This window comes from Silurus meridionalis, chromosome 10 (assembly GCF_014805685.1).
Source record: "Silurus meridionalis isolate SWU-2019-XX chromosome 10, ASM1480568v1, whole genome shotgun sequence".
NCBI lineage: Eukaryota > Metazoa > Chordata > Actinopteri > Siluriformes > Siluridae > Silurus > Silurus meridionalis.
The window spans coordinates 14,191,418-14,205,276 of NC_060893.1; the positions used below are offsets into that span (position 1 = coordinate 14,191,418).

The 13,859-nt window shown below is 36.6% G+C and overlaps 1 protein-coding gene across 2 annotated transcripts; it reads right to left on the minus strand.

The window, feature by feature from the left end:
• Positions 1–478: 478 nt before the first annotated feature.
• zgc:172145 (Ferritin light chain, oocyte isoform-like) lies at positions 479–4,075 on the minus strand. 2 transcript variants are annotated; one of them, XM_046859623.1, is made up of 3 exons: positions 3,670–4,075; positions 2,090–2,227; positions 479–1,092 (listed from the first exon to the last, which is right to left on the minus strand). In XM_046859623.1, exons 1-3 carry the CDS (start codon positions 3,835–3,837, stop codon positions 799–801), a joined length of 600 nt encoding a protein of 199 aa, XP_046715579.1. In that variant the 5' UTR covers positions 3,838–4,075; the 3' UTR covers positions 479–798. The 2 variants fall into 2 exon arrangements, with proteins under 2 accessions (XP_046715579.1, XP_046715578.1); XM_046859622.1 differs by having other exon boundaries at positions 2,081–2,227; positions 3,670–4,071.
• Between the last annotated feature and the right edge of the window lie 9,784 nt (positions 4,076–13,859).

Genomic DNA, 13,859 nt, shown 5'->3' on the forward strand with positions numbered 1-13,859 from the left:
CCTTTGGCTGATCAGTTCATTTGATATTGGTGTCCCATGCAAAGAAAAATCAGTACTTGTCAGATATTTACAGCATTTTATTAATGTGATTTCATTGAGGTGCTTAGTTTTCTTTGTTTGTTGATAATAGTCTTTACGGTGTTTCACTGTACAACTAACGTTTCTTTCTTTTGTACCCTTCTACTGATCAGCACTTTTCAAACAGTAATTTTCAATTTATGGTTTGTAAGCCTTTTCTGGACCATGCCTTCTACTCATATAAATACAAAACCAAGAATATCTTAAAGAAATAATTATTTTAGTTTTCGTATTTTTTACACTGAAAGTGATGATTTTTCTTGGTATCATTTTCTTGACACATAAAAACCTGCCATTTTAAGAGGTGCGTGCAGATTTTATTTATACCCACTATATGTGTAGCTCATCATTTCAAAACAACAATACTAAATAGCACAATAAGGAAAACATTGCCACAAAATAACTAATAGGTCACCTTTTTAATATAATCATATTTAAAGATTTATACATGATACAATTGGTAGCAAAAAAAGCTTTGGTAGCAAAAAAGCAAGAGCATTCGTTTCACATAATTGTAATACATTATCAAAGATATACTTTTATAAATATCAGGTTGTGTTATACAAAATACAATGGCCAAGTTTTAACATAAAATATTTTTTTTCTTTAATGAAGTCACATTATAGTTATAAAAAGGCCACATGACAGAAGCCACATAAATTCTATGAAATGGTCAGGATTTTACTGCATCGGTAGGACGTTTTATCATTAGGGGAAAGTTCATGCACTGCACAGTTCCTTCTGGAGTTGGTTAATGAGATATTCTCCAAATCCTCCCGTGCCATCAGTGTTGCATCCCACTCTTCGGGCGCTGGTCAATAAGTCACCCAGAAGCTTGATTTTTGGGATGAGTGGATTGAGGAAGTAGCTTTTGATCACACTGATGGTGTGAGGATCCTCATGTTCACGTGCTAGCTGACACAGTTCCACCATGATGGCCATCTCCTCCTTCCAGTTGCCCAGCATGAGCTCCAGAGCAGAGAGCAGCGCAGACACTTGCTCAGTGCCTGGTCTCTGCAAGTACACACACACACACACACACACACACACACACACACACACACACACACACATTAAATATATATATAAAAAAACGTTTGTTGTTATTACAGTTAAATTACCTTTACATTGTTTTCCACCTTTTTGTTTAAATGTAATCTACAGGAAAATAAAGTGTGCATAAATAATGCTACAATTAGTATGGATAAAAAAGGATGCTATTTAAAATGATGCTATAAATAATTTAAAGACACAGTGAAGAAAATGTTAGATATTCCTGAAAGAGAACTCTAACCTATAGACTGAGCTAGTTTTCAGCAAGTCTATGGATTCTACAATTAAATGATGCATTGCCCACATTTAAACATACACATGCCTTAGTCTCCATGCATCAGCGGATAACAAGGTGTTCCAAATTGCTGCTGATGGACCCTTACCAGCCTCACTCCGGATCAATTTTACATGAGTCATAAAACTAGGGAAGAGGAGGAGGTTCAACAAAAAAAGTGGATGGGGGTTGTTTGAGAAGGCCTGGGCTAAAGTGGCAGCAGAACCAGTGCCACAGTGTACATCTGGAACTACAATTAATGCACTGTCCTTCCGCTTTCACATTAATCTCCCCAATTTTCCGGAACTCAGGGGAAACGTATACCCTGACAGGCATTAGCGAAGAGATCCCCGCGAAACCCATAGGGGTTTTAGCCTTCTCTCTCTGACCCCTTCCCCCCTAAACTACTGCCCTTGTCTGCCAAGAGCCCCTCTAAAAAAATGAGATTTTAAAGGTATATAGGGAGACATGGATGCCTCGAGTAATACGATGAGGATATCGTTTTGGCAATAACTACAGGCACTAAAATAGCACAAGATATCTATGAAAAATTGTCTTCCATACAATTTATGTCAGAGGCATATCAAAATGTACTTCTATTATTATAGAAGGGCAAATGAGCAACATTATAATGCTATGCCGGACAGGTCTTAAGTCAACTTATGAAAATGTTACTTGAATAACTTTGTTGCAGTGGTTTCCCCCACGCTCAGACATGTACTGTAGCAGAGCCTCAGCCTGGGCCTGCTCCCTCATAGACTCCTGATGGAAAAAAGCAGCCACACGGGACAAGGGCAGATCATCCTGCTCAAAGATCTTAGCCTGGGGAAAAAAACATGCAAAAGTACAGTCATTGTACAAAGACTCAGGAGTGGTGACTCAGTGTGTTCTATTCTGTTCTGTTGTTGTGATTAGGTGGTTAGGAGTTCAAATCCCCAAATTTAAACGGTTTGGTCACTGAGCAAGATCCTAACCCCCAAGCTCTTAGCTCATTTTAGATCTACATTAAATCAGAATTTAAGTGCAAGTAACTTTGGATAAATTGACTATTTTATTACTTTACTACATATTATGCAAAACTTTTCATGCTGAATTTCTGGAAGTGCATTATTTGTCTTTTCTGAAAAATAGAAAATATATAAAAACCTTTACATAAACTTAATTCCAGATTAACAGCTTTTTTTGTGTATATTGTTTTACAATAACAATCTTTTTCAAGCAGATTGATATCAATATACATGTATAATGCATTATACACCAATAATGTTTTAATGAATACTAAAATAAATAAAACAAGATGTGTATCATGTGTATTGGAATCATTCATTTATTGTTGTCCTAACTTAAAAAGAACATTAAATCATATCAAAATGTTCAGCGTTATATGTCTGTTTGTAGATATAATTCCAGGTTCTATTTGAGCTAACTTTTGATTACTTTTCAAAGTACATGATCTGAAAACAAATGCAACTTTTCTAAAGCAATTATTAAATGGTACGCTTATATAGCATTATGCAGCATACTAAATCGAGTTAATTAGACACTTTTAGGCTTGTTTACAGGATATTCACATGATATGAACCTTCCTTGTTTCTTTTTCAAATCTGCCAGATATTTTACTCTCTAAAAGGTGAGTGGGCACACCTTTCTTTTGGATATACAACATTGTTTTTAAAAGCTGGAGACTCCATGAAACATAACATGGGGGGATTTCTAAATACATTTTTTATAATATATTTATTATTGAATACTTTTTACTCTTCTGTGTACGTGATCATTTGAATTGAATTGTATTAATCCCCCCAAAAACAGAAAAGGCAATAGACCTATACATAATAGCTTCAACCTTGTCACGTTGAATATGTCCCGTTAATAGAAAACCCAGGAGTAATATCATAAATAATACATTGACAAAATGTTACTGTACACATTTGAACAGTATTCATGAAACACCACTGCAATGGGGCGGTTTCTGTTTAGCTTTTGCACAACTTTGAATTTGGTGTACTTTTACATACATGTAAAAATGCACGAATGGCTCTTTGCTCATATAACCTAACCTGGTAAAGATCCAGGATTATCTTTAGAACTGACACGTGAAACTGATAAACACAAAAAAACCAACACATTTTGATTAAACTTATTGCCATACACGAGTTTATCTAACACTGTCTGTCTCTCTGTAAAGCATCAGGCAGGTTCTAGATTTGTGTTGCGCAATATTTCGGTATTGTTTACTCTGTAGCTCCTGCATGAATTCTTACCAAAGCTTCGAATCGGTAAGCGAACTCCATCAGAGAAGTTGAAAATCCACATAAAGCTTCCTCCACGACGGCAGGGAAATTCTGCCTGGCTTTGCTGTTCACCAGTGCGCAGTGCGATTTACACATGGGCACATTAGTTTTTAATCTCTTCTCGGCTGGTTCCGACATGTTGGAGCTGAAATGTTACAGCGAACAAACAGTTAATCTTTCGGCTCCGCCGATTTCTTTCCGAACTGCTACATACACTTTCTGGTTTCCTCATAAGCCGTTACAATGCCAGTAAAATTGTATTTACTGCATGAATAAAGAGCAGATATAAAGTTAAAATGATCGGGTCTACACAGCCACTCGACTTGGGAAAATACTTCCAGGTCATCTGTACAAGTTCATCCAACACACGTAGGCGAATGAGAAGCTGGTAAGAAAGAGCAAGAGAGAGGAAATGAAAGTAAAAAAAAGATCTACCCACTAGTAGAACTTCTACTGGAACTATATCACAATTGGTGTGCCACAAAGACCCGTACACATGTTTGCATATCTTCAGCATTAATACAATTTTACAGCATTTTAACTCTCAGTCCAATATAACAATTTTCTTACAACTACAACCATTAAGATACTTTAGAATCACTTTTATTTGCACTAATACGTGACCACATTTAACATCTTGTTCTTGAAACATCCTTGTCCATGTGTAATCTATGTATTATGAAAAATGTAAGTACCATATTCACTTTAACCTCTTGTGTAAAAAGATTCTGTTGATATTCAAGAGATTGAAGAGGTTATAAAAGATTAGTTATATTACATTGACAAAGGACACCAACTACAATTTCATTTCTGTCAACATTTACAAAATAAATTTGTATATGGTTTTGGTCCACTTGTTCTCTCATACAATCCTCACTGAAAGTTTTGAATGGCATGGTTATTTCTTCTGTTTTTGCTATATACTGAAGACCTTTTAAGTTGGGAGATTAAAAAATCAATATGAGACAATCAGAATTTCAACTTGTCACTTCTTTGCATCTAGATCTGTTAACTGTATAAAAATGTTTGTTTGAACCTACCCATTTTCTTCAAGTAATTAAAAAATATAGGAACATTTGACTTACTTATCTCTTGTTCCCATGGTTTGCTTTGTTAGATTGATTGTTTAATTGATTGATTGATTGATTGATTGATTAATTTACAATTTTTTTTTGTGCTGATGAATTTAATGATAAACCAACAAAAAGACTAGTATTATTACAACCAGACATTTAATCGGTCAACCAAGGACAACAAGCCATTTATGACAATAAAGAACCACCACCTCCTTTAACATGTAGTCAGTGACATCACCACCAACCTCCTTAGTCTACTGGTAAATTTATCATAATCCACCATTTGAAGAAGATTTATGAGATCAGAAATAGGGAGTCTATACCTCAAGATCCAAAACTCATTTGAGTACTAAGACTCAGATCACACAGAAGATCATACAAAAATTGCAAGACAGTACATTGAAATCCATATTATTTCTGGAACCAAGATTAGCCTCTACCAAAGAATAGACAAAGAAAGGGTCTGCTCATGACACAAAAACTACAACTCATTGGTCAAGTATGATGGAGGTAATGTCATGGCTTGGGCTTGCATGGCTGCTTCTGGAAAGGCTCAGTAATGTTTATTGTTGCATCATATTTTATAGGAAGGAAATTACTAATGCAACAAAAAAAGGCAGAAAACACACTGCTATGACTCCATCAGGGAAAAAAGCAAAAGGCTTTAGACAAAGTCAATTGCCAGACCTTAAAAGAAATGAAGAGCATTTACCTTCTGAAGAAAAGATTTAAGGGCAGCCTGAATCAATAACAAACAATAACTGACAGAAGTTAAGCCACAAGCCTGGATAAAAAAGAATTCAACAGTTTGGTGATGTCAGCAGCTCATTGCATAGACTCCCAGTTCTTATGATTTTGTTCACATAAAAATTGGTCTAACACAAAAGGTGCCATGTTATAAGCTGTTTAACACATCTAGATGTAAATATCATTGGACAGTTTCTACAAGTCTCTGGAACTTTATTCATTATTTTTTCCAAAAGTTGATGGTGGCTACAGAGTGCAGTTCAACACATCAAACCAAAATGCCCCATAGGAGTTGAGATCTGTTGACAGAGAAGCTCATGGCATATCATTTTCATCCTTTTCAAACCATTAAGTGAACCCCTTTTCCTTGTGGATGGGGCAGTGTCATCTTGGAAAAAAAGCACAGTTTAGATATATCCACAAAAAACATGAATTCCCAAATAATGCAAAATGTTTTCTACATTTATAGTCACCTGAACAGCAACTGCTTAAAACTATGAACATCCACAAATGCAGTTTCATTTTAGGAGCAATTTACAAACAACCAAGACTTACCTGGACTTCATGATAATAACAAAGGAACTATTAATGGAGATGGAAGCATCAGAAAACTAATTATGCACACTTTTTGTTAACAGTTTCCTACAACTCCGTGACCTGAAAAGATGTCATGCAAGGGAGAAGCCCCTAGTCCAAGACTGGCATTAAAAGCCAGGCTTATGTTTGCAGGGAATCATCAGGATGAATGCTTTTTTGAGGAGGTTTTCCTGGCTAGATAAAACAAAAATCTTTTTGTTTTCCACCAAAAATGAATTGTAAACTAATTGTAAATATGTTTAATTGTTGATATGGTAATATTTTGTAAGTACGCATTTATTTAACATTTGGTTTCTTCTTTCTGGATGTGCTTGATTAATCTTGATGCTCTACTTCTGGATAAAGTTCAGTGCAGCCAAGTTGCTCAGCTGAAATTACTGAGCAACTCAAGAACTCTGAAGATGGATTTAGTACAAGCAGTCTGCTACAATAACTTAGGATTGAAAATGGCATGAACAGTTCACTGAATAGTACACCTTATTAATTATAAAACTATAATGAATTAACATTTTGTGTCACCCAGGTTCGGATCAGTTTCTTTCTGAGTCCGATTCCTTTCAAGGTTTCATCCTTATACTATCTCAGGGTTTTCCTTGCCATTATTTCTGTAAACCTGCTTTGGGATGATGTTTGCAGTTAAAAGTGCTATAAAATAAAATTGTATTGAATTTTTAGATGTAACTTGTGAAGTAATAACAGAAACTTGTCTCACAGACTTTCCATGATATTGTCGATATTGTGTCATTCCAACTTAAAAGAAAATTTAAAAAGAAAATTGTTGCTGTAATTTGGATGTGCTATTATTGTAAAGTAAGTAAATCATTTGCTTCATAACAGGACACAACACATTGTGTCACCTTCATTTTGACCTTCATTCACCCTGCTCTCCGCCTGAGAATGAATCTAGTTAGTACCAAATTATCAGTGGTGGACTGTTATAACCATGCCTGTAGACACAAATTTTTAGGCCCCATGTTTAATAAAAAAAAGTATATTCTCCCAATGTTTGGATACACAATAATATAGAATACAGTAAGTGACAAAGCTGTGGCCCTCTCCCCCATGATGCGATAGAGATAATATACTTCTGTAACACTTGCTCTAAGTCTCCTGACTGTTTCCCCCAGCAGATTCTTCTCTTGTTTCAGACATGGCCCATGTCTCCTTGCTCTCCCTGAACTGGATGATGGACATGAGAGACTGGTCAACCCCTGGGGGCCGGTTGGGTCTTGAGGGAAGAAAGGAGAACACCCAGCTTATGGTCAGCCTTGGGTCACCAAAACCTGCACCCCGACTTGACCTCTGCTCCTTTAAACACATTTATAATCACCTTGTCTGGATTTATGTAAGTGTAACAAATTGCACACCCAACACCGAGACACAGCTTTGATGGCTTGTTCTCAGTGAATCTCAGTTAAAACATTGATAATTGGACTTAGAATACCTGAGATCACATTTCACACAAAGGGTTTGTTGCATAAGCACTATGTTATGCATAACATGAGGTGTGTGCAGGCGTGCGTGCGTGTGTGTGTGTGTGTCTATGTTTGTGTGAATGTTTGTCTGTCCTGTGGTATGCACAATTGTGTTTTTCCTGAAGAGCAAAGTGACAAAGTTTGTCAAACCTTTAGGGAGCTTGCCATAGACCTCCCTATAGACCACCACCTGCCTTTTGTCCATGTTTTGTCTTTGGCTGAGCTGAAGAAGTGTGTCTCTGGGTGCAGCTGTCTAAAGATTTCTAGCATTTTTAACCAGTCATTTTGAAGATGTTTTTTCCACTGTAGGCTCTTTCATGTTTGCACGTTTTGGACTATTTTCAAAATCATGTCAGATATAAAGAAATTGTGTGAAAGATCTAAGACAACTGAAATTTATGGACAGTATATTATCATACATGTTATGCTTGAATGAATACCTTCTTTTAAGTAAAATAGTAAGACAAATCAAAACCTTGGCATTACAAGGGTCTAAGGTTTTTTTTTTTTAGTTTCCATCATAAATGTTCTATTTACATACCACTGAGCCATTGTGAGAATTGTGCACCAAAATACATAGTAAAAAAACTGCTTTGCCATTAGGGCTCAATATTGCAAAATTACAGAATTGTCAAATAAAACTATATTACTTTTCTAATTCATTATTCCACCACACTTGTGCTAACATAAGTGTGAATAAACAGAGGCAGATTTCTGACTGAGCTGTAATGAGGATTTAGTTTAGGCGTTAGTGAGTTAATGGTACAAAATAATAATAATAATAATAATAATAATAAAAAAAAAAAAAAAAAAAATAATAATAATAATAATAATAATAATATAAAAAAAACAGGTAAATTTGATGTAGTCACTAATTTATTGTGGCTGAGTGATGGCGAGAGTTCCTTTTTCCACACCTGCTTTGGGCTGTAAAGATGGTAAGGGTTAGGGTTTCTCCTTGAACCACCATGATGTCTATAAGCCAAGCTTTGTGCTAGAGACTGTAGATTGCATTACAATTATGATCTGGACAATAATGAGGTGGATATGAGCTTTGTAGTTGTGTAGGGATTGCTGATCCAAACCTAAATTTATGTTTATGCAGTGTAAGTATAAGTCGAATGAGCTGTTTAACTTGCCTAACCTCTGCTATGAATGTTTGCACTGCAAAGGCCTCTGCTTACTATGTCTACCCTGGTTAAAGGAGCCACAGGATTCTTTTTACTTGAATCATAGTGTCTAGACATCCCTTCTCTTAATGCTATACAAACATATCCACATTAGAGAAAGTGGCTTTGCTGTTTCTCCCCATGGGATATATAGTTTTTTTATCCAATGATTGGATGACTGTAGATGCTGTCATTTTGTTTAATAGATTAACCTGGCTTCAGTTTGAGCATTGGCAATGGGTTAATTCATTATTATCTTTAATTATTTTTCTATCATCTGTATTGAATATAAAAAAAATCAATAATAATGGTAGTGATACAGATCATTTCTAATAATAATTGCATATTTTGCAGCCATGACAGAGTGGAAGTTTACTCTTCAAAGTTCCAGTATAATATTTAGTATAAATTTTTCTATAATTGTTTTTAGAATTATTCATTAAGTAAAGTGAAGGAGTTATGCCTCACTAAAATTGTAGTACACTGATTAAGACAAATTCAGAAAAAAAAATTCTCTCACAGTTCATTTACATTTCCACAGTTTAACCTTTCAAAAGCATGTGAGCCATACAAATATGTGACTGTAATTTGTAGCCTATCTTCTTAGGGTTATTATTTCATTTGTTGCTCTATTTCTGTCACCGTTGATTGCAGGCATCAGCAAGTATTTGAGTGTGGAAGTTCTCTGTACACCGGTGTCAGAATGTGGCCTTTTCTATTTTAATACCACCTCTCGCCGTGATCGTCAGAAAACAGAATTTAGCTCATGCGTAAGCAGAGGCCTTTGGATTCCCCCAGTGTGCACACTGATGGTGGAAAGTATGAACAGTAGTTTCTTAATGACCTAATTTAAATCTAATATTAAACTGAATTTAGTGTCATATTAAATTTTCATCAAGGTGTTAAAAAATTATAATATTTTTCTATGTTAATGTTTAACATGTAAAAAATGGCACAAATACATGTAGAATAAGAGATTATATTATGGTACTGTATGACCCCTATAAGTCTTTTGTACCTTATAAATAAGAGCATAGATTAGTGGTGATTTGATGAAAATTTATAATAACTGAATTGTTGGAGCACAGTTTATTTATATTTCTTTGTCAAGTGGACCAAAATCTCTCCAGTAAAATTGCTACAAATAGTGCACTATATGAAAATATACTACATATCGAGTCAGGGCTGAACCCATGACAGAGCGCAAGAGGCCGCACAGGGCTTACAAGCGCAGCTGGGAAATACATCAATGGGCCTTTGCTTTTACCAGGACCAGCAGCTGTCTGATAGCAATGTGCAGTAACGTCACTGGCACAACATAGCACAATCCGTCGGCCTGCTAATTGCTGCCCAAACTGAGTAATGAGACAAGCAAAAGAAAATACAAAAAGAGATCATAACACAAAAAGCTGGAAAGTTGATCTGTCTGTCGAACCTCATAGGCGGTAACTAACACCTTTGCTAGAATGATCTGCAGTGGACTGACTATGTTATTGGGTTCTTTACTGTTGTATAAGGGGATTTTGAGTGTGCCCTTCAAACTATTAATTTGGCTTTTGTAGTTCGGGTAAAGTTGTTGTTAAAGTACTGTGAATGAGATGTGTTACGCCTTGCTGACACCGAGCATGAGTGTAGCTGTATTTTGTGTGTGTGTGTGTGTGTGTGTGTGTGTGTGTGTGTGTGTGTGTGTGTGTGTGTGTGTAGGTGTGTGTGTGTGTGTGTGTTTGTGTGTGTGTGTGTGTGTGTGTGTATTCTGGCAAGAGCACATTTGTCCTAGGCAGTGCGATTTAAAAAGAAACCCCCTGGAATGCTAGCCCTCATTAAAGAGACAAATATAGATTGTGCTGTGACTACATGCAACATAATAATGTGCTTCATGAATCATAAAATGAAGATTGCTAAATCACAATTGTTGTTGTTGTTAGTTTGGGTGGCAATGAGATTTATAAGGATGAGGCTTCAAAATCTATTTTTAGAATTGAGTTGCTGAGGAACCAATCATGGCAGAGCAGTGTCAGTTCCTTTCAGAAAGATTTAAGTGAAATTCCTGAAACGTTTGCAAAAAAAAAATAAAAAAATAGGTTTAATGAATTTTCATACACTTATTTTTGCATTTACTTGTTTGGCTGAAGTTTTTTCCAAATCAACTGCAAACTGAGCTGAGCTGTTGAGAGTTAAGAGACCAAGTTACCAAGATTCAAATTCTCAACCTCTGTAAACCCAAGCCATAAACACTGAACCAACAGATTTAACAATTTCAAATGTAAGACTTGCAACCAGCATATCTGCTGTCTATGTGGCAGTATGTACACAAAGTGCTACATCAGGCTGGCTGTGAAAATGATCAGGAGGTTCCAGCACCCTGATGTTGAATAAAATGTGTGTCATGCCACGTGCCTGATGCTACACAGCAGGAGGGTGCAGCAAAGAGTAGGCCAGGGCTGGTGTGAATGTTCAGGATGCAGTGCGATGGCATGGCTGGCCAGCACACAAGCTTGGGTTTCAAGTTGCTCTCCTCTCCTGTCAGGAGTAGTAATGATCCTGGCACCATGAGAAAGTAAGCCTAGCTTACTTTTTACAGTCTGTGTGGTGACAGACGTTCTGGATCTTTCTATCACACATTTCATGTGTAGCAGTATCAGTATAAATAACACTAAACATTTATTTTTCTTGTTTCACAATGTGTCATATCTTAGGCAATGAATAAGTTTAAAGCCTCATCCTCTTCTTGTTTTAAATTAAGTTTGTATTTGTATTTGGAGTTCGCCTTTTCACTTTTGAGACATCAAAAGATAGGTTTCACTATGAATTCATATTCCTAATAATGAAGTATAGATCTTTTTATTACATCATTACTACATTTACTACATCTATTTATATTACATTTTATCTAGATATTGGAAAAATAATATGTAATTCAGATGTTTATTGATTTGTACCTTATGTTCTATTTAAAGATTAGTTATTCTAATGGAAGAAAATTGACTTGTATCTTATTCAAAGGAAAAAATTGCATTCCGTGTCTACATCATCAACATCACATATTGAGTGTGTCTTGTAAAAATCTGAACATACATGCACACTAGTCGGTAGACATGAAACAATGGCCACACATAGTTAATGTTGCTGCATTTATTTGTTCGTTTATAATAAAAGGAAATGGCGATTACTTTTATTTCCTTTGATTTTATCACCTTTTCATGCTTTCCTAAGCCCTGGCCCGTAGGATATTGTTCTCACATGTTAATATATAGTAAGCATGCATTATTTTTCTTAAGTAGGGATGTCACCAGTGGGGCCGTACACCTCAAAAAAATGTATATATTATTGATATTGTATAACCCCAAAGCAGTTAAATCATGATATAGTTACAGATGTGGCTTATAGCAATAGGCCTTGCAGGTATTTAAAGGTAATTTGGCACCTTAGATGACAGGTGAGTATGTGAAGATTAGCTGGTGTATAAAGTGTCTGTGTTTGGATCTATGTTTTTCAGATGGTCAAAATGTGTTTCAGAGTGAAGTGAGATGAGGTGAAAAAGTATCTAGGAGCAATTTAAAAGGGCAATGTAATTCTATGAGATATAGACCTGAAACTGAATCCTGCTTAAGAGTGAGGGTCTGGGCAGCAGGAGGCTACTTAGGTGGATGAGCCTTATACGAGGAGGTGGTGGGGGTCTTCTGTTGTGTGCACAGTGGATGCTTGACACTGACCACATATAAGCATTTGTGTGTGTTGTGTGTGTGTGTGTGTGTGTGTGTGTGTGTGTGTGTGTGTGTGTGTGTGTGTGTGTGTGAGAGAGAGAGAGAGATAGAGAGAAAGAAGCTGGGTGCAATGGGCTGGCTTCCCTATAAACACTTTAAAGAAGAGCTCTTTAAAACAACAGGAGCAGTCATTAAAGCACACCTTTACTACTGCCCACCCAGTCTTAAGTCACTGTGGGTGACACTGAATTTTTAATCAGTTAAGAAATATAATAGCAACTATAAACAAAGTGCATATACATACACACACACACACACACACACACACACACACACACACACACACACATATGTATGTGTGTGTGTGTGTGTGTGTGTGTGTGTGTGTGTGTGTGTGTGCACGTGTGTGTGTGTGAGAGAGAGAGAGAGAGAGAGAGAGAGAGAGAGAGAGAGAGAGAGAGAGAGTTGGTGAATTGGGTGGTGCTCTCTGTGTGGTCTGTTTGACTCTCATCAGTCCCAAAGCCATTGGACCTCCAGCACACTTTGCACCAGCTCCGTCAGTAAACCCCAAATGGAGCAATATATTACCACACATTTTTACCAATTATACCTGCATTATCTACATGCTGGACAGAGGCACTGCAGCTGCTAGACTGTCCATCATTTATTTAGAGCAGCCTTACTGTTTAAGACACAGACAGTATTTTGACTGAATAGACCATTTCAAGACAATTTTTACTTTTTATTTATGGATTTGTACCTAATAATCTCTTAATAGTTTTAGACAGCACTATATGGCACATACTAAAAAAATAAGTGAAACCCTCTAATTTTGATCATTTTGTTTGGCAATCCCCAGTAGTGGTGGGCCTCGTCGTAGCATCCCTGTAGTGCCTGGGGTAGGATCACAGCTCAACAACGTTATCTTTGTCTTGTGGCTTTGATCTCTCTGTGTTGGCTCACATCCTGGGGCAGGAGTTTCAGGAGGACACACAGACACAGCCATGTGACAACAGGACGTTAAGACACTTGCCCAGAGTTTGGGACTGTTATGGTGACGGGAGGGGCAGGTGTGAAAACCAAGTGGAAGACAAACCGACTTCTCCCAAATTTCGCTGAAATTTGGGGGGTTGGAGGTGAGGGGTGTCAAAATAGTATATCTTGTGTCCTGAAACCTCCCCTGCTTTGTGGCTTTTGTCTTGGTGGTCCTTTTTGCTACATTTTTGTCACATGCAAATGGTCAATGTTTGAGGTGCATGGTGGCCCAAATGTAGTGTATCGTTAGTGAATGTGAAGTGTAAGGAATGTGCTCTGTCACCAATACTGGTCATCAAGCTGTCACACCTTTTTTATAATGTAAAAGAAGCACAAGAATTATCAAATCTTGGAATG